Source organism: Triturus cristatus, chromosome 4_1, assembly GCF_964204655.1.
Source record: "Triturus cristatus chromosome 4_1, aTriCri1.1, whole genome shotgun sequence".
Classification (NCBI taxonomy): domain Eukaryota; kingdom Metazoa; phylum Chordata; class Amphibia; order Caudata; family Salamandridae; genus Triturus; species Triturus cristatus.
In genome coordinates, this window is record NC_140585.1 from 993,016,015 (window position 1) to 993,039,004 (window position 22,990).

A 22,990-nucleotide genomic window follows, 5' to 3' on the forward strand; every position below is an offset into this window, starting at 1 on the left:
TGTTCACTATCTTGTAACGAATGGGCCTGCCGCCTTTTTTTAAAAATTGACTCATCTGCTGTATAATGCGTCGGTGGCCCGGATTCGAGTCAATGGCTGAGTATCTGATGGTTTTCCATCCTCTGTGGAACACGACAGGGATGTCCCCTGTTGCCTATGCTTTTTGCGCTAGCCCTTGAACCGCTGGCGTGCAAGCTGCATCAGAGGCATGCGCAGGCTGCATTGCGGTTTTGACAGCGACCCCTAGTGGGGTCGCTGTATGCAGATGATATGCTCTTGTACGTCCGTGATCCTGCTATACATTTATCGGAACTACTGCGTGAGTACGTACGGTTTGAAAGGTATTCTGGTCTGGGCATCAACTGTGCCAAATATACTGTGTTCCCGCTCACGGCCGGTATCAGGGAGATAGATCTTGAATCCCTCCTGAGGTGGTCGACCGAACCTGTCAAGTACCTGGGGATGTGCCTGCACAGGGACCCGGAGGTTGTGATAACCGCCAATTATGGTCGTGCTGTCACCACGATTACGGAACAGGCCGAGCGCTGGGCTGAACTTCCTCTCTCTTTGGCGGACCACATCGCGATCATAAAAATGGCTTTTTTGCCCAAGCTGCTTTATTTATTTGTTAATGTTCCCATTCGGCTGAATGTTGCGTTGATAATACATTGCGGTCGATCATGTCAACGCTTGTGTGGGGGGGGTAAGAAGTCCTGCTGCAGCTGGAGTCTACTGGTTCAGCCGTTTGAGCGCGGTGGGTTTGAAGCTCCTGATTTGCGTTTGTACTACTTATGTGCACAGGCGCAGTATGCGCACTTCTGGTACATTTTCTGCAGAAATTTCAACCACATACTGCTATTGAGGCGGATTCATGCTCCCGGTGCCTCTGGCTGCTGAAGCCTTGATGGGCGGAGTAGGGGGTTCACGTGGGGGAAATCAGCCCTGTACATTGCACGGCCTGGGCATGGCAAACTTTGGCTAAAAGGGTGAATCTGGAGTATTTTTATGCCCCAAGGCTCCCCCTTGCTGCTCACCCGGGTATATCGGCAGTGAGTGAGCCTGCTGCTCTGAAGGTTCTAAGTGAAGTGGGGGTTAGGTTTATGGGAGACTTGTACGGCCAGGGTCACTTTCGTGCGTTGTCGGACCTCCAGGGCGGGCGGGATGCCGAAATGATGCTGCGCTTCACGTATGTACGGGTGCGACAAGCAATTCGCGCAGTGTACCCAGCGTACGCGACAGAGCCGCGCACTCTGCTGGCACTGCAAGCGGTGCTGGCGAGTGCAGAGCGCAGTGGTCTTTTTACCAAATTATACAATGCATCCCTAAGGGAAACTGATCTTACCGAATCACCCTCCTATTCTAAATGGAAGAACCTCTTGGGCGATGAGTTCTCGATAGACTCCTGGAAGTTTTGCTGTACCTTAACGGGCCGCTTGACGGCGAACTGCAATCTGTGCATTATTAATTTCAAATATTTACACCAGCTTTACTCTACACCGTTACAGTTGCAAAGGTTTGGGTTGCGGGATAATGCATGCTGTGTGCGCTGCAGCCAGGCGGATGCAGATTTTCTACGTCTAGCATGGAATTGCGTGGGAGTATATAACTTCTGGGTGAAAGTGGTGAGTGCTGTAGTGCTGGAAACTGTTGAGTGTTCTCCGGCAGTGTGTCTGCTGGGATGGGTGCAGAAACTCAAGCCCTGTAATACATGGCTAGTGGCCATCTCTACCCTGTTTGCCAAACGGGCTGTGGCGCAGTGTTGGGGTGCTAAAACTATTCTGACGGAGGTGGATCCGGAATTTGCTTTATTATAGGGATCAGTTGGGTGTATATGCTGAGGAACTACCTCCTGCCTCCCGTCCGAAGAACTTTTGGGCCCCCCTGACGGGGTATCTCCTTGGGAATCCAGACTTGCACTGAATCATTGTTCGTTTCTAGCTCTTGGAGGTGGAGAAGAATTGTTATGTGATGTATGATCCTTATGTGCCAGCTGTTTAATAAACAAATTAAACAAGCATTGGCATAGCCAATAGGTCTCGCCTTTGGGACCTTATAAGTGTTTAGCCATGCAACAGTTGTATAACTAAATACTTATAAGGTCCCAAAAGCGAGACCTATTGGCTGTGCAAGGCGGCAGTGCGGCCGCGAAATTAAAAGTGATCGCGATCACGATCAAACATCAAAGCGGTCGTGCGGCCGCGAAACCGAAAGTAATGGCGGTAAAGCGCCCGCGCACATGCACTGTGGCTCTAGGCTGGCCTGGTAGCACTTTTTGGAGCCCTCTCAATAAGTCTTGCCAGACCAGCGCATGCGCTGGGTCAGACGAGACCTAAAAAAAAAAGTGCTCGGGTCAACGCCTGGTTCCATGTCTCTTCTGCACTTGTGCGGGTGGTTCAGGCCTGCCCGTAGGTACGAGGGGTCCAAGTCCTAAAACGTCTTCCCTCCCAGGGAGCGGTTTGAAGCAGCGCTCTGCCACAGCAGTGATTTCCTCTCTAGGGGGGGCCATCTCCTGCAAGACCACCTTAGAGATGGAGGCGTCCACATACCCGCTGAAATGATCGTCTATGAAGAGGTACTCATTCTGATCAAGGGTAAAGAAAAAAGGCACAGTTAGGTAATAGCACCAATGCTGGGGGTCCCAGCTAGTGTAAGAGAGTTTATAAAGGATGGGAGTCTCAGTCCCAGATAGAAGCCCAGGGAGCTTAATATAGGGTACCAGGCCCAGTGGATATCTCGCATCCCTTGCAAACTTTGGGGTAAATGGACTTGCCTGGGGTGGTGTCCGCAAATGCAACAAGGGCGGTAAACACTGAAATAGTATTGAACCAATCACGGTGTCTCGCTCCAGGCAAACAGGGCTTTTTGGAAACTGACGATGCTGAGCATCCGGCCGTGCTGCAATCTGAAACTGACAATGCGGGCCAACTCAGAGAACTCCGCACTCACAACAAGGCAAGGAAACTAATTCAGGTGCATTGAAAATGAAACACATATATTTATTAGGCCAACGCTTTTCGATGGAAGGCAACATTTATTGATTAATGCAGATTACCAAATACCAACCAGAAAGGTAATATTTTCAAATAACAAAGGCACAAAAGAACAAAAAAATTGTATGACAAATATAGATGGAGCAGAGAAACGTATAACTTAAATACACGAGAGGTAAAAAGAATACATCACCGAACAATCTGTCAACATTCTGGCCAACTTGACTTGAGGAGCTCTTGACAGCCAGGCAGAAGTCTCGATCGGGACCCTCAAAGTTCCCTGCAGCAACACGTCTGTTCCACAGTGATTTCCCTCTTTTAATACCTCTTACTCAACCTTAGGAGAAGTTTCTAGAAACCCTACCTTCTTCTGTTACGGAAACTGAGCTGGCCGTACTGGTCTGTGTCAGGGTCAAGACAAAAGCTGGCCAGGTCCCTGTATTTTGACTCCGAGACAGAGCTGTACATTCCACACTTTTCGCATCCCACGCAACATGTTCCAGCTTACTCCTAACAGTGAGGAGCGAGAACAAATGAAGAGCAAAAACATACCTCCAACCCCCCTCACCCTGCGGCTGCTTGAGAGCACAGAAAATGGAATCTGAGAGAGACTATTAGTTATAGATTTCTTACCTTAGAATTAACAACAGGCGTCAGACTGGATCCGGTCAATTTTTTCTGTCAGCAGTACCCCTGCTCGTCGGTAGGTGGCGTCGGTCGACTCCGCTTTCATCAGTGGTGTCGTGATTGCCGGGATGATGTCGCGGTATCGACTTAAACGTCATTTCTTTCTTATTCCGCGCCAGCCAGCGCAGATCCAGAGAGAGCAGTTCCCTTAGTCCCTTTTTGACTAGAATTTTTCCAACTTTCGTCGACATCTTTTTCGAGTCGTTAGACTCCTGGTGCACGTAGTGACGTCCTATCGTCGGTCCTGCTTCAAGCCTTGTAACACCTATCACAAGCTGATGTCTGTCATGGATCCGCACCTTGTGTGCCTCTGGTGCTTGGAGCGCGACCACAACCCGAAGTTGTGCTCAAAACTGTCGGGCCATGAACCCGAAGTCTTTTCAGGAACGGTCCCGAAACCTTCTGGAGGCCCTGTAGTCTGCTCTGTGCCGCTCGAGGTCCCAGTCAAGAGGAAGGTCGGGGGACCGTTCACGGAGCCACCACCATCATTCCTCATCAAAGTTTTCACCATTGGGTAAGTTGAAGCACAAGAAGGCTCTTCGCCTTCTCCCCGTCCGTTGACCGATGGGACGTGGAGGGTCGTCATCCTCCGACCCCGCCCTTGGAGCCTTCTGGGATGACTCCCAGCTTTCCTCTCTTTACCCGTGCAGGAGCGTCCCCTGCCCAGCTTCGTCCCTTTTACGGAGCCCTCCATTCCATCTTTGGGCAGCCGGACTCCACCCGTTCGCCGTCAGGCCCCTCGGACTCGATGCCCCCCAAAGATCCAGGCCTGGACCTGGACCTGGATCTGTGCCGGTCGACCTCACGGTACTTTCCCCGGCACCGATCACTCTGACGACGCCCCCGCCACCTCCGAGATGCCGGTTGCGTACCCGGCCGGTGTCGACCACGGCCTCCCCCTCGACTTGGACACGGAGCCGGACCGAAGTCGACCGATGCCGGTACTGGCGCCGGAGGGGACTTTTGTACCAATGTTCTTCCCTAGCGTTCCTTATCGCCCTGAGTGGTGGCCAGAGGAGGACTGGGAGGGGTCTGTTGACCCTCTGGCAGACCAGCTTGAAGAGCCGGACTGGATAGAGGAGTTAGGTGATGCCAGTGGTCTGGATACTTTCCCAGACCTTGGTATGCTTTCTCTCCCTACCGTGGCTATGGAGGAGGGAGCTCCCTATGCTGTGGTGTTGCATAGGGAGGCTGAGGCCTTGGGCCTTGGGCCTTGAGCTTCCTACGGTGGCGATCAGGACTAACCTCCTGACTGAGGTACTTCAGCCGGCAGCAGCCTCTTCGGAGCCCTTGTTGCCTTACAATGAGGCCCTCACTGACGTCCTCCTGGGCTCCTGGTCCAAGCCTAGCACAGGGGCTCCTGTAAATAGGATGATTGCCCTACGCCACCGCCTGGCACCAGGCACCCACATTTCCTTTCCCAACACCCTACCCTCGAGAGCTTGGTGGTCCAAGCCGCATCTTCGAAAGGAAGCACTTTCCCTACAGCTCCTCAAGATAGGGAATCCAAGAAGCTGGAAAATCTTGGGAAGAAGTTGTTTTCTTCCCCCAGCTTAGGACTCTTGTGCCGTTACACACATTCAGTGTGGGACACGGTTACCCGGAGGAGGCCCAGGTTGTGCTCGCCTGCGCTGTTGCTGCAGGTCGAAACATAGCAAAATTCACCATCTGGTGTGGGCTGGATACTGCTGACTCCCTGGGTGGGACGATTTCCAAGTCAGTAGCCCTGAGACACTACGCCTGGCTGAGAACCTCCAGCTTCTCTGGGGATGTCACATCTATCCTTTTGGACATGCCCTTTGATGGCCCTGGCCTGTTTGGTGACAAGGCAGACAACGCACTTTAGCGCTTCAAGGACTCTAGAGCTATGACCCGGTCCTTGGGTCTTGCAGCGACTTCTCGCCCCATGCAGTCTGCCTTTCGCCCCTTTCGGTGCCATGGAAGTGGTGCCCCACCACGTTCCACACAGGGCCGCACAAGCCACCCAGCCTCTGCGCAGCCGGGGACGTGGGAACTAGCGGTGTGTGTCCGGGAACCAGAGAGCGGGCCAGTCCACCAATGCCCCCACTGCAGCTGCCTCCAAACCTTCATGTCCGACCTTTCGGGGCTGCCAGTTGCCAGTGGGGGGCAGGATCTGCCATCACCTCCCCCACTGGCACAATATCATATCAGACAGGTGGGTTTTGCAGATAGTTCGAAGGGGCTGCTCCCTTCCCTTCGAGACTACCCCTCCCTTCATGCCACCAAAACTCCATCGTATGTCGGAGAATCACTTGGCCCTTCTCCGCCAGGAAGTTATGGCTCTCTTGGGCAAGGGCGCGATCGAGTGAGTCCCTGTGCCAGAAGTAGGTTGTGGTTGTTATTCCGACTACATCCTGGTACCCAAGAAGGACAAAAGCCTGCTTCCTATCTTGGATCTCAGGGACGTCCACCGCTTACAACGGAAGAAGAAGTTCAAAATGTTGACATTAGCTCAGGTCCTGTCTGCCCTCGACCCTGGAGACTGGATGGTAGCGTTGGACTTGCAGGATGCTTATTTCCACATCCCCGTCCTGCCAGCCCACAGGCGTTAACAAAGGTTCACGGTAAGCCACGAGCATTTTCAGTTTACCATGCTCCCCTTTGGCCTTACCAGCGCCCCTTGGATGTTCACGAAAGTGATGGCGGTGGTTGCAGCTCATCTGTGCAGATCGGGGGTTCCTGTCTTCCTCTATCTGAAAGAAACATGTTTGTTATAGCTTCCTTACCTTAGAAATACCCCTAGGCGTCAGACTGGATCTGGAAAGTTTTTTCATCAGCAGTACCTCTGCGCGTCGGAAAGGGGCATCGGCCGGCTCCGCGTCCGTCCTTGTTGCCGGGATGACATCGCGGCAGCTACTTAGATGCTGCCCTCACGCGTTGACGTCAGTTCTTTCTTTTTCCACGCCAGCCAGCGTAGATCCAGGAAGAGCGGGTCCTTCTGTCACTTTTTGACAGATTTTTTTCTCAACTTGTGTCGACTTCTTTTTCGAGACATCGGATGATGTCGGAGACGGATCTACACCGCATGTGCCTATTTTGCCTGGAGCGCGACCACGACCCCAAGTCGTGCTCCGACTGCCAGTCGATGGCGCCAAAGGCTTTGCGGGAGCAGCCCCGAAAGCTGCTTGAGCACCGGCAGTCAGCCCGCACCGTTCGAGGTCCCGATCGCGAGGGAGGTTGAGGGACCGGTTGCGGAGCCAACACCATTTGTCCGAGTCTTCAAAGTCTTCGCACTCTGGGTTAGGCAAGTCGAAGCATAAGAAGAAGTGGAAGAAGCATCGCCGCTCTTCAACTTCTCCTCATCGGTCGGCCGACCCGATGAGGGCCGCGGGTGGGGCTCCTCCTGTGGCTCCACGTTTCCTTCACTTTCCGGGATCCAGAGCGACTCCTGCCCAGCTTTGTACGTTCTACAAGGCGATGCATGCCATATTTGGGCGGCCGAATCCCGCCGGCGGGCCTTCAGGCCCTGCTGGCTCGGTTGGGGGGACGTAGGCCTTCGCCACCGGCTCCGCAGGCCCCCCTTGGATCCAGGCCTGATTACCCATCCACCGGCGCCGCTTCCTCTGGCACCACTACTGCGTTAGACGCGGAACCGGAGCTGGATCAGAGTCTCCCAACGCTGGACCCGGTGTCGAGAGGGGTTTTCGTGCCCCTGTTCTCTCCTGGGGTCCCTTTTCGCCCAGAATGGCACCCAGAGGATGAAGAGGAGGACTGGGAGGGGTCAGGTGACACTCTAACTGACCAGTTGTACAGTGAACAGGTCTGGAGAGAGGAACTGGGGGATGCCAGTGGTTTGGACACCTCCCCTGACCTTGGCATTTTGTCTCCTCCCACTGTGGCTACGGAGGAGAGAATGTCATATGCAGTGGTGTTGCGTAGGGCGGCTGAGGCTCTTAACCTCAAGCTTCCTATGGTGGCGGTCAGGACTAACCTCCTGACAGAGGTGCTTCAACCGGCTGCAAGCTCTTCGTAGCCCTTGCTGCCGTTTAATGAGACCTTCACCGATGTCCTTTTGGGCACTTGGTCTAGGCCCAACACGGGGGCTCCCGTGGACAGGATGATAGCCCGACGGGTCCGCCTGCCTCCGGGCGACCCCACTTTTTCCTCTCCCAACACCACACCCCAGAGAGCTTGGAAGTCCAAGCCTCCACTTCCAAGAGCGCATTCCCTACCGCTCCACCTGGAAAGAGAATCCAAGAAGCGGGACCATCTTGGAATTGAAAATGTTCTCTTCCCCCAGCTTAGGACTACAGTTGGTAAACACCGCATGTCTCTTGGGCTGTTCTACCCACTCAGTGTGGGATACAGTTGCGCAGGTGCTGCCTCAGTGTCCGGAGGAGGACCGAGCCCGTGCTCTCCCAGGCTGTTGCTGCCGGGAAGAATGCGGCGAAGTTTACCATCCGTTGTGGATTGGACACTGCCGACTCTCCGGGCAGGACCATTTGAACGTCAGTAGCACTTCGTTCGCTACACCTGGATGAGATCGACTGGCTTTTCAGGGGATGTCCAGAACACCTTGATAGACATGCCCTTTGATGGCCGTCGCCTTTTTGGCTACAAAGTAGACAACGCTCTAAAGCGTTTCAAGGACTCACGGGCTACGGCCAAGTCCTTGGGCCTCTCCAACCCACCCTGCACAGTCAGCTTTTCGCCCCTTACGTGGCTACGGAAGGGGTGTCCCGCTACGTCCTGCCCAGATCCACAGGCCGCAGCAAGTTACCCAACCTTCGCGCGGCTGGGGACGTGGGAACAACCGTCGTGGTTCCGGGGCCAGCGGGCTTGCCAGTCTGCGGGAGCCTCCAAACCTTCCTAGTCCGACCTTTCAGGCCCATCAAACGCCAGTGAGTGGCAGGATTCGCCATCACCCCCCCCCCACTGCCGCACCATCACGTCATACAAGTAGGTTCTCCAAATAGTCCGAAGGGGCTACTCCCTCCCCTTCAAGACTACCCCTCCAGCATGCCAACGAGATACCGCCGCGTGTCGGAGGATCATCTGGCCCTTCTCCAGCAGGAAGTTACTGCTCTCTTGGCCAAGGGAGCCATTGAGCACGTTTCTGTCCCAGAAGTAGGTCGTGGTTGTTATTTCTACTACTTTTTGGTCCCCATAAAGGATAATGGCCTGCGTCCTATCTTGGATCTCAGGGACGTCAACTGCTTCCTCCGGAAGGAAAAGTTCAAGATGTTCACGCTTGCTCAGGTCTTGTCTGCCCTCGACCCGGCAGACTGGATGGTAGCGTTGGACGTGCAGGACGCGTATTTTAACATCCCCGTCCTGCCGGCCCACCGACGTTACCTGCGGTTCACGGAAGGCCATGAGCATTTTCAATTTACCATGCTCCCCGTTGGCCTTACCAGCGCCCCTCTGGTGTTAACAAAAGTGATGGCGGTGGTCGCAGCTCATCTGTGCAGATCAGGGGTTTCAGTCTTCCCCTATCTCGACGACTGGCTGTTGAAGTTGGGCTCGCCACAGGCAGTCGTCTCCCACCTCAGAGTACGGCCGACCACCTGTAATCGCTGGGGTTTTCCATCAATGTGCCGAAGTCACACCTGATTCCCTCTCAGAAGCTCTTCTTCATCGTAGCGGTGCTGGACACGGTGCGTTTTCTGGTCTATCCTGAACAGTGAGTCCGGGATATTCGTGCTATGATTCTGATCTTTCAGCCTCTATCCCTGGTTTCGGTCAGAATGACCCTGAGGCTGCTGGGCCTCTTGGCCTCCTGCTGGTCGATCATGCCCGGTGGCCTTTTCGGGCTGTGCAGTGAGACCTGAAGTTTCAGTGTGCACAGCACGGCAACAGGGGAATTTGTCAGATTGTGTCCAGGTCTCGGAGGGCACTGCACGTCGTTTGCAGTGCTGGCTCACGAACCAGGATTGAGTCAACGGCAGATCCCTCTCCCTTCCCCAACTAAACCACAAGGTGGTGATAGATGCGTCCCTTCTGGGATGGGGCGGATACATGGTAGAGGCGGAGATCAGAGGCCTCTGGTCTCCGGCGTAGTCCGGGCTCCACATCAACCTTCTGGAGTTCTGGGAGATTCGTCTTGCACTGAAAGCATTCCCTTCCTATGTCTGGGGAAGAGTAGTGCAGGTGTTTACGTACAACACCACCGCCATGTGGTACTGCAACAAACAGGGCGGGGTGGGGCCGTGGACCCTATGTCAGGTGGCCCTCCGCCTCTGGACATGGCTGGAACATCAGAGCATAACCCTGATGGCTCAATACCTGGCCGGTTCCCTGAACGCCAGGGCGGACGAACTCAGCTGCAAGTGCATGATGAATCACGAATGGCGTCTTCACTGGTGGTGCAAGGTCTCTTTCAACAGTGGGAAGAGCCTTGGTTAGATCTATTCGCCACCGAAGAGAATGCGCAATGTCGGCAATTCTGTGCTTTGGAATTTCCAAGGCGGTACTCGCTAGGCGACACTTTTTTTCGCGAGTGGAGATGTGGTCTGTTGTACGCCTTTCTGCCTATACCACTTCTGCCCAGAGTGCTGCAGAAGATCAGGTGCGACCGGGCCCAAGTTATTCTTGTGGCTCCGGATTGGGCACGAAGAGTATGGTATCCCGAGCTGCTCAACATGGCCATCGACCCTCTGACCCGTCTGCCTCTTCGGGAGGATCTTCTGTCGCAGCAACAGGGTAGGATCCTCCACCCGAACCTGTCCAGCCTCAACCTCCTTGAGTGAAGATTGAGCGGCGGCAGTTGATTTCATTCGACTTGCCTCCTGAAGTCTGTGATGTCATTCTGGCAGCCAGGCGTCCCTCCACTAAGACTGTATACGCCTGCAGGTGGAACAAATTTGTGGCATGGTGCACAGCAAAGGCTGTGGATCCCCTCTCTGCCCCTCTTTCAGAAGTCATTTTGTTCCTTCTTTCTTTGGCCCAGCAGGGCTCTGCTCTGGGGACTATCAAAAAAGAAGAGAATGCGCAATGTCGGCAATTCTGTGCTTTGGAATTTCCAAGGCGGTACTCGCTAGGCAACACTTTTCTTCGCGAGTGGAGATGCGGTCTGTTGTACGCCTTTCCGCCTATACCACTTCTGCCCAGAGTGCTGAAGAAGATTCGGCGCGACCGGGCCCAAGTCATCCTTGTGGCTCCGGATTGGGCACGAAGATAGTGGTATCCCGAGCTACTCAGCATGGCGATCAATCTCCCGATCCGACTGCCTCTTCAGGAGGATCTTCTGTCGCAGCAGCAGGTGACAGTCCTCCACCCGAACCTGTCCAGCCTCCATCTCCATACGTGGAGATTGAGCGGCGACAGTTGACAGCTTTCGATCTTCCTCCCGAAGTTTGTGATGTCATTCTGGCAGCCAGGCGTCCCTCCACTAAGACGGTATACGCCTGCCGGTGGAACAAGTTTGTGGCATGGTGCGCAGCAAAGTCTGTGGATCCCCTTTCTGCCCCTCTTTCTAAGGTTCTTCTGTTCCTTCTTTCCTTGGCCCAGTAGGGCTCTGCTCTGGGCACTATCAAGGGCTATCTTTCGGCCATCTCTGCCTTCCTTCGGCTTCCAGATCAGCCTCCCTTTTCAAGTCCCTGGTTGTAAATCGTTACTTGAAAGGCATAACTCATCTCTTTCTTCCTATTCCATTCGTTATGCCTCATTGGGACTTGAATCTAGTTTTAACTTACTTGATGTGCGCTTCCTTTGAGCCGCTTCACAACTGTCCTTTGAGGCTCTTCAACCTCAAAACTGCGTTTCTGATGGCCATCACCTCTGACAGATGAGTGAGTGAGGTCCAGGCGCTTTCTCCTAAGCCTTCTTTTCTCTCTGTACATCCAGACAAAGTTGTCCTCAGGACTCGTCCATCCTTCCTGCCCAAGGTTTTCACTGGCTTCCACATCGGGCAGACCATTACTTTGCCCACCTTCTTTCTGCCTCCACATCCTTCGAAAGAGGAAGAGAGGCTCCACCGTCTGGACCCCAAAAGTGCGCTTTCCTTTTATTTGGATAGCACCAAACAGTTCCTAGTGGACTACCAGCTCTTTGTTGGGTACGTGGGAGCCAAGAAAGGTCGGGCCGTGCACAAGCGGACTATCTCCCGATGGGTCGTCTTGTGTGTCAGAGCCTGTTATTCTGTGGCAAAGAAGGAGCCTCCAGTGGGGCTGCGTGCCCATTCCACCGGGGCGACGGCAGCGAGTACTGCTTTGGGACGTGGAGTTCCTCTGAATGACATTTGTCAGGCAGCTACGTGGGCTTCGTTGCACACCTTCACCAAACACTACTGCCTTGACAGTCAGGTTCGGAGAGACTGCTTTTTTGGCCGTTCTGTTCTCCAGGACTGTCTGGTGTGGTCTTGGTTCCCTGACCCACCATCGGGGTTGGTATTGCTGGGGTATGTATTCTAAGGTAAGGTATCTATAGCTAACGTGTTTCTTTCAGATGAACAAGTTACCTATCTTCGGTAACGATGTATCTGTAAGAAACATTAGTTAGTTACAGATTCCTTACTGCCCCATCCATCCTCCCCTTTCTGCGAACTGATTTCTAGGGTTAAAGACATCCTTTCAGGGCCCTAGTTTTGTGCACCAGTGTTCAGTGTCTTGCATGGCTCTGCGTTTCTGGCGCAGAAAGTCATGTACAGAACTGATGTCAGCGCGCAAGGGCAGCGTCTTAGTAGCTGCCGCAACGTTATCCCGGCGACCACGATGCCAACAACGGACTCGGAGCAGACCGACGCCACCTTCCGACGCACAGCGGTACTGCTGACGAAAAAGCTTTCCAGATCCAGTCTGATGCCTGGGGGTAATTCTAAGGTAAGGAATCTATAACTAACTAATGTTTGTTACAGATATACCGAAGGTAAGTAACTTGTTTATCTCGACGACTGGCTGTTGAAGGCGAGCTCAACCCAGGCTGTCGTCTCCCACCTCCAGACTATGGCAGACCTCCTACACTCGCTGGGGATCACTATCAACTTCCCGAAGTTAAACCTGACTCCCTCGAAGCTCCTTTTCATCGGAGCAGTTCTGGACACAGCGCAGTTTCGGGCTTATCCTCCCGAGCAGCGATATTTCAGCCTGTATCCCGGATTTCGGTGAGAATGACCCTGAGGCTGCTGGGCCTCATGGTCTCCTGCATCCTGCTGGTGGATCATGCCAGGTGGCATATGCTGGCTCTGCAGTGAGACCTAAAGTTCCAGTGGGCGCAGAATCAGGGGACTCTTTCCAATTGCGTCCAGATCTCAGAGGGCACTGCACACCAATTGCAGTGGTGGCTAACGGACCAGGATTGGGTCAACAGCCGATCCCTCTCCCTTCCCCAACCAGAGTTCACAGTGGTGACAGATGCGTCACTCCTGGGATGGAGCGGCCACATGGGAGAGGCGGAGATCAGAGGCCTCTGGTCTCCAGCGTAGTCCGGGGCTCCACATCCACCTTCTGAAGCTCCGGGCAATACGCCTTGCCTTAAAGATATTCCTTCCTTCTGTCAGAGGAAGAGTAGTGCAGGTGTTCACGGACAACACCACTGCCATGTGGTACTGCAACAGACAGGGCGGTGTAGGGTCGTGGATCCTATGTCAAGAGGCTCTTCGCCTTTGGACGTAGCTGGAACATCAGGGCATGTCCCTGGTGGTTCAAAACCTGGCAGGTTCTGTGAACGCCAAGGCGGACAAACTCAGCCTCCGCTTCATGATGGATCACGAATGGCGAATTCACTCGGAGGTGGTGCAAGGTCTCTTCCAGCAGAGGGGAGAGCCTTGGTTATATCTGTTCGCCCCCGACAATGTCAGCAGTTCTGCGCATTGAAATTTCCAAGGCTGCACTCGCTTGGCGACTCTTTTCGTCGCGAGTGCAATTGCGGTGTTCTATACGCCTTTCTGCCTATACCACTTCTTCCTAGAGTGCTGAAGAAGCTCAAGCGCGACTGGGCCCAAGTCATTCTTGTGGTTCCGAATTAGGCAAGAATAGTCTTGTATCCCAAGCTCTTGCGTATGGCCATCGATCCTCTGATCAGACTGCATCTGCGGGAGGATCTTCTGTTGCAGCAGCAGGGGACGGTAGTCCACCCGAACATGTCCTGCCTCCACCACCTTGCGTGGAAATTGAGCGGCGACAGCTGACAGCTTTTGACCTTCCTCCTGAAGTCTAATGTCATCTTTGCTGCCAGGTGTCCCTCCACTAAAACGGTATACGCCTGTAGATGGAACAAATTTATAGCATAGTTCACAGCAAAGGCTGTGGATCTCCTTTCTACCCCTCTTTCTGAGGTTCTCCTCTTCATTCTATCTTTGGCACAGCAGGGCTCTGCTCTGGGCACCCTTAAGGCTATCTTTCGGACATTTCGGCCTTTCTTTGCCTTCCTGATCAGCCTTCTCTTTTCAAGTCGCCTATTGTAAATAGTTTTCTTAAGGGCATTACACACCTCTTTCCTCCTATTCCTTTCGTAATGCCCCAGTGGGACTTTAATCTGGTCTTAACTTACCTTATGTGTGCTCCTTTGAGCCACTACATAATTGCCCTCTCAGACTCTTGACCTTAAAGACTGCTTTTCTGGTTCCCATCACCTCTGCTCGTAGGGTGAGTGAGCTTCAGGCTCTATCTTCTAAACCTTCTTTCCATGCTGTCCAACCGAACTAGACCTTCTTTTCTTCCCAAAGTGGTTACCTCTTACGTAGGACAGACCATCACTTTGCCCACCTTCTTCCCGCCCCTGCATCCTTCCAAGGAGGAGAGACTCCACTGTCTGGATCCAAAACGTTTGTTATCATTTTATTTGTATTGTACAAAACAATTCCGGGTGGATGATCAACTCTTTGTTGGCTCTGTGGGTGCCAAGAAAGGTCAGGCTGTGCAAAAACGGACCATCTCTCGACGGGTCGTCCTTTGCATTAAGATCGTTACTCCTTGGCACAAAAGGAGCCTCCGGTAGGACTGTGCGCCCGTTCCACCAGGGCGATGGCAGCCACTACTGCTCTGGGACGTGGAGTCTCCCGCTGTGATATCTCCCAGGCAGCCAGAGGGCATCACTGCACACGTTAACTAAACATTACTGCCTGGATAGTCCACTCCAGAGAGACGGCTTCTTTGGCTGTTCAGTTCTCCAGGACTTTCTGGTGTGAACTTAGTTCGCAGACCCACCGCCAGGGTTGGTATTGCTGGGGTATCTATTCCAAGGTAAGGAATCTATAACTAATAGTCTCTTTCAGATGAACAAGTTACTTACCTTCGGTAACGATATATCTGTAAGAGACATATATTAGTTATAGATTCTTTACCACCCCACCTATCCTCCCTGTTCTGCGAACTGACTTTTAGAGTAAGGGACTCCCTTTTAGGGTCTTAGTTTTGTGCACCAGTGGTCACTGTCTTGCATGGCTCCGCACCTCTGGTGTGGAATGTCGTGTAAAAGAAGTGACGTCAGTGCACAGGGGCGGTGTCTAAGTAGATAATGCAATGTCATCCCGGCTGTGCCGACGACGAACGTTGAGTGGACCGACTCCACCTATCGACGCGCAGGGCTACTGCTGAGAAAAATTCGCTGGATCCAGTCTGATACCTGGGGTAATCCTAAGGTAAGGAATCTAAAACTAATATATGTCTCTTACAGATATATTGTTACCGAAGGTAGGTAACTTGTTTGTCAGGTACACAAGATGGAGTCACTGGTCGATGCATCATTCTTAATAGTATCACACACTTGTAAATTGTTATGTTGTAAATAGCATCACAGCTCGTACAGCAGGCGACTCCCTCTAGTGGTCGGAGGACCAAACCTTACTAGCCCCGGGCGCCGCAGCGCTCTTTGAAGAACAAAGTGGCTCCGGAGGAGCGACAAGCGTTCCCGCGGCTGTGGAACAAAATTAGCATAAAATACCACAGAAACTATCACAAACCAATTTAACGAGCACTGCTATCAATTGTACGTATGAAAAATACATCAATAAGCAGAAAAGAAACAGGCTAAAGGCCAGAGCACCTAACTCAGCTGCTGGAGCAGCGAAGAAAAAGAGGAGGCGACATCGACAAGGGACTATGGAGACGCTGTGTAGCCAAGTGATTGGACAATGTTGAAGTTTGAACTATGACTTTTTCCCCAAGGAACTGTGGGAAATGAATTCTGTTATTGTGTTTTCTAATGACTGCTGTTAATAAAAGTGGAGAAAGAACAGCTTAATCCTCGCCTCTGGTCCTGCCATAGAATCTCCTTTAGAAGGTTGGAGCCAGATCCTGCATCCCAATCTTTCATCTTTAAATTTAGCATCCTGGCTCCTGAACTCACAGAATAGACGCTTTTGCATTTGCCACAGTATAGGTTGGACCTTTTGAAAATTGCGAAGCGTCCTTCCATAAGAACATTCTACACTTTTTTTTAAATGTAAGAAGTTTTACATCTGGGGCACTTATAACAGTTATTATTCCTCTTGAAGTCCTCTTTCTTTCTCTCTATTCTGCCTGACATTGCCTTCCTTCCGACTTACAGGAATCTAATACATTTGGATTACCCTAAAAATAACTGTGTACCTGTGTTATGTATTTGAGAATGCTAACATATGATTTTTAATTTTAAAATTTTTTTTAGTGAAAGAACTCTCTGAAGAAAACAGACAACTCGAAAATGGAATGAAAGAGATATTGCAAGCTATAAAAGTAGCGCAGACAGAACCTGTTGTTAAAGGAGCTGAGACATCACTTATAATTCCTAGTCTTGAGCGATTAGTTAATGTAAGTATTCCTCAACCATGACATATTATTATAATGTATAAAACTGAGTGACATTTTATTCTCCCAATACATTATGATGCCTAGTGTGTATTTATCTCGTGCGAGTATATACACTATACATTATGTGTGTGTGTGTGTGTCTGTATAGGTGTGTGTGTGTGTGTGTGTGTGTGTGTGTGTGTGTGTGTATATATATATATATATATATATATATATATAAATAAATTATGAGTGTGCATATGTGTTTTCGTAGAATGCGCTCACTGAGGCTCTATTTTTATACTTTCAAAAGAAAAACTGTCAGTGGTTGCATACGGTGATGAGAGACATATAATTAAAATAAATAAAACTTTAAGCTCGTATATACATTTGACAATGTTAGAACTGAGAGTCTCTAGTTTGCAGAGATATGCACCTTTGTCCAAGTAGGAAACCTTGCTTTTAGTCAGGAAAAGCAGGATACACACTCCAGATAACACCTGCTCACCCCCTTGGTAGCTTGGCACAAGCAGACAGGCTTATCTCAAAGGCAATGAGTAAAGTATTTGTACTCAAACACCACAAATGAACACCGCACCTGTTTAGAAAAATAAAGTATCTTTATCTAAACTAAACAAGACCCAAAACAACAGAAAGCTAGCATACAGGTAGTAAAATACGACTTCAGAACAGTTATTTCAAAAATAGAACTTGTAGCAAACAAATGGCTTCACCTGGGGCTATTATGTTGTCTTGACAGGCAATAATCCAAAGTACGGTGCGGAACTTTAGATACGCGGCATCGGGCATGGAGTCACACGGACCCTCAAACAAACAGTACCTTGAAAAACGAAGTCTATGACGATACATGGCGTCGTGGAGGTGAGGCGTCTGTGCTGAGGACGTCCCTCTGGTTGCAACGGGGAGGCGAGTCATTGTGTCCGCGCGGAGGTGACGTGTGTATTCCAGGACAGGGGAAGTCGGTTGAGTTGGCGATGCGAAGTCAGCAAGTTTGTGGAGTCACCCTCTGCAGTTATCGGTGACATGATAACTGGATGTCGCCGCTGACAGTGACAGAGTGGGTGCGGTCGCTGGCGTCGGGAAGGCTGATAACTGCAGGTGTCGAAGGGCATCAGAGCTGCGGTGCAGGCAGGGTGGTTTGTCGTGCATGTCACAAGCAGTGCCCCAGGCCTCGGTGCGGGTCGCGGCGTTGCTGATGGCGTCAGAGATTGTTTTTCTTGCTTCTTGTAAGTCTCTTCCAGCTCCCAACAGCAGTAACAACCTCCAGAGGCCAAAAACTGGAACACGCGCCTCCTGGCAGGTCAGAACTCTGAGCAGTAGAGTTCAGGGGAGCTGGGGGTAAAGTCTTTATGTCTCTGAGACTTCAGAACAGTAGGCCAGCACAAGCCCTTGGAGATTCTTCAAGCAGGTTTCTCAGCAGAGTTCCAGTCTTTGTCCTTTACTTGGCAGAAGCAGCAACTGCAGGCGAACCCCACACAGTACACAGATCTCCAGCTCTTCTCCTTGGCAAAGGTTCCTCGAGCCCTGAAGTGATCTAAAATTCCTGGGTTTAAAGTCCACTAATTATACCCCATTTTGTCTTTATTATCTTGTAGCCAGGGTATCTGAGCCCAGTCCATACCAGTTCTGTCCTCTCTGGTACTGCATGACCACAGGAGGTGGAGATAGCATTGTGCAACGGAGACAGAGCCTACTCAGAAGCAAGGAGAACTCCTCCCACTACTCTAAATGCAGCCAAGGTCTATTCAGCTCAGCTCTGAGTCATCCTGGAAGGGCCAGGCAAACCTCAACCCCCCTAAATGGCTATCTAAAGTGAATCCCCAGGCCCTGTCACTCCAAAACCAGTCAATCCACAAACCGGCAGAGGCACACAGAATGGTTAAATATGAAAATGCTCACGTTATAAAAGTGGCATTTTCAAACACACAATTTAAAAACCATCTTTATTAAAACGATGTGTTATTAAATTCTGAGTTCAGAGAGCCTAAACTCAATTTCTCTATCTTGTCCCAATGGAAAGTTCTACTTGTAAGATGTTGCAAAGTAACTCCTATGTTAGCCTATGGGACAGATAGCCTTTGAATAGTGAAAAACAAAATACAAAGTATTTCACCATCTGCAAATGTCACCCAAACCAGTACATGTCCTTCCATTCACGTACACAGCACCCTGCCCATGGGGGTACCTTGGGCCTACCTGAGGGGTGTCTTTGCCAGGTTGACATGGCAGTTTAAAACTCTGTGCAGACACTGCAGTGGCAGGTCTGAGTTACATTTGCAGGGCTACTTATGTGGGTGGCATAATCGGTGCTACTGGCCCACTGGAAGTATTTGATTTACAGGCCCTGGACACACTCAGTGCACTTTTCTAGGGACTTAACAGTAAATCAAATATGGCAATCATGGATAACCAATCTTGTTCACAATTTACACAGAGAGCATTTGCACTTTAGCACGGATTCGCAGTTGTAGTGCCCAGAGTCCTAATGCCAACAAGAACAGGTCAGAAAAAATAGAAGGAAAAAGCAAGAAGTTTGGGGATAACCCTGCAAAAAAGGCCATTTCCAACAGGCAATTTGGCAGTTGTACTTCAACCTAAAAAACTGGACATAGCATAACCATGTTGCTGTCAATGGTGATTCTAGGAGTTTTGCTGTAAATGTGCATTATATTTTTTTACAGATAAACATTTAGCTAGTAAACACTATGACACGAATCAAAGGTTTCTGTACTGAGGAATCACCCTGCTCCTGTGCAAGATTTTGATTTTCTTAGTCTTCACATCATTGACCTACAAACTAGCACTTATGTCACAACTACAATATGTTGACTTAAGTACAAGCAAACATTAGTCAGGAGGTTGTGGACAACAGTTACAGACAGAAGAACTCCAACAGGTCTGTTATTGGAATTCATTAATCTGTAGTTTGAGATGTGACTAAACTGTGACCTGATCTAAAATCAAGGTTCTGAAACATCTTCGGTGAGTTCAACATCCGCCTTTACATTTTGACTATAGTTCTTGTGTTAATATCTGAATGTGTTAATTTACTATATGTTATGTTATGTTATAATATTTTTAAAGTGCAAACTGTTACCCAAAGGTGTCCTGGCGCTATCTACAAAACCTCCCAAAGGAACTCACAGATGAGGCCACGGATTAAGCGCCAAATAGCCAGGTTTTTAAGGCTTTCCTCAAAGCCAGTAGATCCGTGCTATTTCTAAGCTGAAAAGGGAGGGCGTTCCAAGCTTTGGCTGCCCCTACCCGAAAACTCCTTCCGCCCCAGTCGGCTTTTCTAGAGATAGGGACTGTTACCAATTTTGCTCCTAGAGAGCGAAGTGGTCTATTGGGGACATACCACTGAAACTGCTGCTTCAGATGCTCTGGACCGGCCCCGTGAAGAGCTTTAAAAACAGTACAGAGTGATTTAAACTGCACCCGTTTCTTAATGGGTAACCAGTGAAGTTTTCTGATGTCACCGGAGACAGAGGCACATTTAGCTGTCCCTGTGAGCAGTCTAGCGGTCGAATTCTGTAGAAGTTGGAGTCTATGCAGCAATCGCGCCTGAATGTTAAGGTAGAGGCTGTTAAAATAATCCAGCCTCGTCATAGTTAATGCGGTCACTACTGTACATTGATTTTCCTTAGGTAGATACTGTATATTTTTCTTGCATGTTTTAAGAGCAAATGTGGTAGCCGAGACAACTGAATTAACTTGGTCTTCGAAATGGAGTTTATCATCAATCAGGACTCCCAAGTTTTTAACTTTCCTGGTGGGAATCGGAAGCACGCCCAGCAAAGCTGGCCACCAACTTGGGGTCCACACCTTGGGGTCATTGCCAAACAGAATAACTTCAGTCTTACCAGAGTTAAGCTTTAAACAGTTTTGGGACATCCATTTACCCACTGCTTCCATGCAGTTATGAAATCGTTTTTCTGTCCCCATCTCTTGCCCTGGTAGCAGGGACACCACAATCTGAGTGTCATCTGCATACGAAGTCAGAGTAAATCCAAAGGATTTGATCAAGGGGGCCAATGAGAAGGGTATAGAACAGAATGTGCCGAGTGACACTGTTTGCATTCTGTCCGAAAGGAAGGACTTCAGGAGTTCCCACGGTTTGCCTTGGACTCCACATCCCCACAACCGGTCCATCAGCAATTCATGATGGACCGCGTCGAAGGCCGCGGACAAGTCCAACATGATCATTGCGGCCTTGCCTCCCTGATCCAGTACGGCCCTAATTTCCTCTGTAGATTTTAAAAGAGCAGACTCCGTACTATGCACCGCTCTGAACCCATATTGGGTTGGATACGATACTTGTGCCTCTCGTAAGTATGTACTTAGTTGTGCGTTCATTCTTTTCTCTACCAGTTTAGCTTGCAGAGGAATGCACGAGATAGGTCGAAAGTTATTGGGATCCTTCGGGTCCAGATTGGGCTTCTTGAGTAGAGGTAAAATTGATGCGGTTTTCCAGGCATTAGGAAAGTGTCCCTCCTTGAACATCGCGTTCATCATAGCGGTCAGCGTTATAACAGTGGGTTCTGGGGCTAGTTTTAAAACCGCCACCGGACATGGATCATAAGGAGAGCCTGATTCAGTAGACTTCAGTGACTTATGAATCTCTCCGATGGATAAAGGTGTGAACTCTTCAAAACTCGAGTGGATACCCGACCGAGATTTGTATCTCAATCCGACACCCAGTGTTCCATCTGTTGTAGGACCATTAAATGTGGCGAAAATAGCCTCCACCTTACTGCAAAAGAATCTGGCTATTTCATCGCAAAGCTCCTGATTCGAGGGGACACTGGGTGTACCAGGGTACGCCAGGCTAGTGACTATTTTGAAGAGCTCTTTAGCTGAATTTATGGCAGATTTGATCTGGTTGGCAAAGAATTCTCTCTTAGTTGTCCGGAGGAGGTGTTTATAAGCCACCAGGCTTAGTTTATATGCTTCTTTTTCTGTGGCTTTATATCCCTTCCTCCACTTCCTCATTAAAAATTCACACTTCAGATTTTGATCTTTTAGTTCCTGGACGTACCATGGGGCAGAGGGCCATACTCTATTGGAGTATAAGACCTTTTTGGGCGCTAACTTATTGCCGGCCGCCTCAAGCCAGTTGGAGTATTGAGTACATCAAATTTACAGATAGATGGCTGAGTTAGTGTGCGTGCTAGGTCTTAGCTGTCAGTTGGCTAGGACTGTTGTTGCCAATTCTTGTGTTTGTTCTACCCAGGAGCATATAAGTCCCACAGTATTCTGATTAGACGAGCTATATCCTTCCTTTGCTGGCGTAAGGGAGCTATTTAACCCTTTGCAGGCTTTTAAGCATTTGCTTTCAACTTTTAATGTAAGCATGTGACCCACTTCATTCTTTTGTCCCTCCTTAGAATATCTTGATTCTAACTTCATCCCTTCCTCTCCCCATATCCAGTGAGCAACACTTTACTTCTTCCTCTTTCTCTTGTGTGTGTTTTTATCTGAAAGAGACACGTTAGTGCTAGTTTCCTTACCTTAGAATATTCCCAGGCGTCAGACTGGAACCGGAAAGTTTTGCTAGCAGTACCCCTGCGCGTCAGTAGGTGGTGCCCTGCGGCTCCGCGTCCGTCGCTGGCGTTGTAAGTGCCGAGATGATGTCACGGAGACTACTTAGGTGCCACCCATGCGCGCTGATGTCAGTTCTTTCTTTTTCCGCGCCAGCAAGTGCAGATCCGGTTAGAGCACGTACCTTAGTCACTTTTTGACAACGCTTTAGAGACTTTTGTCTCCCTTTTCTCCTTGGTGCACATAGGGATGCCTGGATTTAAGTATTGTGGGGCCTGCCGTCGCAGTATGTCGGTGGCGGACCCCCACGATGTTTGCCTATACTGCCTGAAGACCGACCACGACACCCAGTCCTCCCGGGACTGTCGGGCCATGGCCCCGAAGGCCTTGAGGGAGCGGCGCCGGAAGCTGCTGGGGGTCCGGCACTCGTCCCAACACCGTTCCAGGTCCAGGGACCGTTCCCTGGAACGCTCACGGGGCCGCAGTCGTCGCTCCTCGCGCTCCAAGTCTTCGCCCTCAGATTCTGGTAAGTGACGACATAAAAAGAAATCGAAGAAGCGTGTTCGCTCTCCGACGTCCCCCCGTTGGTCCTCGGATGTGGACGAGGAGGACAGGGGTTCTGCCCTTGCGGCTCCTTTGGAGCCTGGGAGTCCCGCGGCCTACCCGCCTTACCCGGGTCCGTCAGCGACTCCCGAACAGGTGCAAGAATTTCTTGCCACCATGGACCGCCTTTTTAGGCCTCTGGCTCCCGCCGGCGTGCCTTCGGGCCCTGCTGTCCAGTGTCCAGATCCTGTTGGGCCGTCGGCGCCGCCCGCGGATCCAGCTTCGGCACCATAGGATCCTGCACCGTTGGCTCCGTCCCCGGCGCCATGAGGTCCCGCGCTGCCGGCTCCGGCCCCAGCGCCGGCCTCGGCTCTGCCTCCGGCACCACAGTGGGTGACGTTTGTTCCTCCCTTGCCCCGGTTCCAGGACCATTTCATTCCTACCTGGGATCCGCATTGGGACGTGGTGCCGGCTCGGCCCCGGACGGCGCCGTTCACGGCGCCCTATATTCCTGCTCCAGCTCTGCCGCCGCGCTCTGTT

General features: G+C 50.9%; 1 protein-coding gene across 4 annotated transcripts in view; it reads left to right on the forward strand.

Annotated features, from left to right (window-relative positions):
* The window catches only part of CEP290 (centrosomal protein 290), a 1,516,454-nt gene that overhangs the window by 339,420 nt on the left and 1,154,044 nt on the right, over window positions 1-22,990 (forward strand). For all 4 annotated transcript variants that reach the window (XM_085653911.1, XM_085653913.1, XM_085653912.1 and 1 more), the window contains exon 19: window positions 16,224-16,366. In XM_085653911.1, coding sequence (XP_085510037.1) covers window positions 16,224-16,366 — 143 coding nt within the window. The remainder of the gene's footprint in view (window positions 1-16,223; window positions 16,367-22,990) is intronic.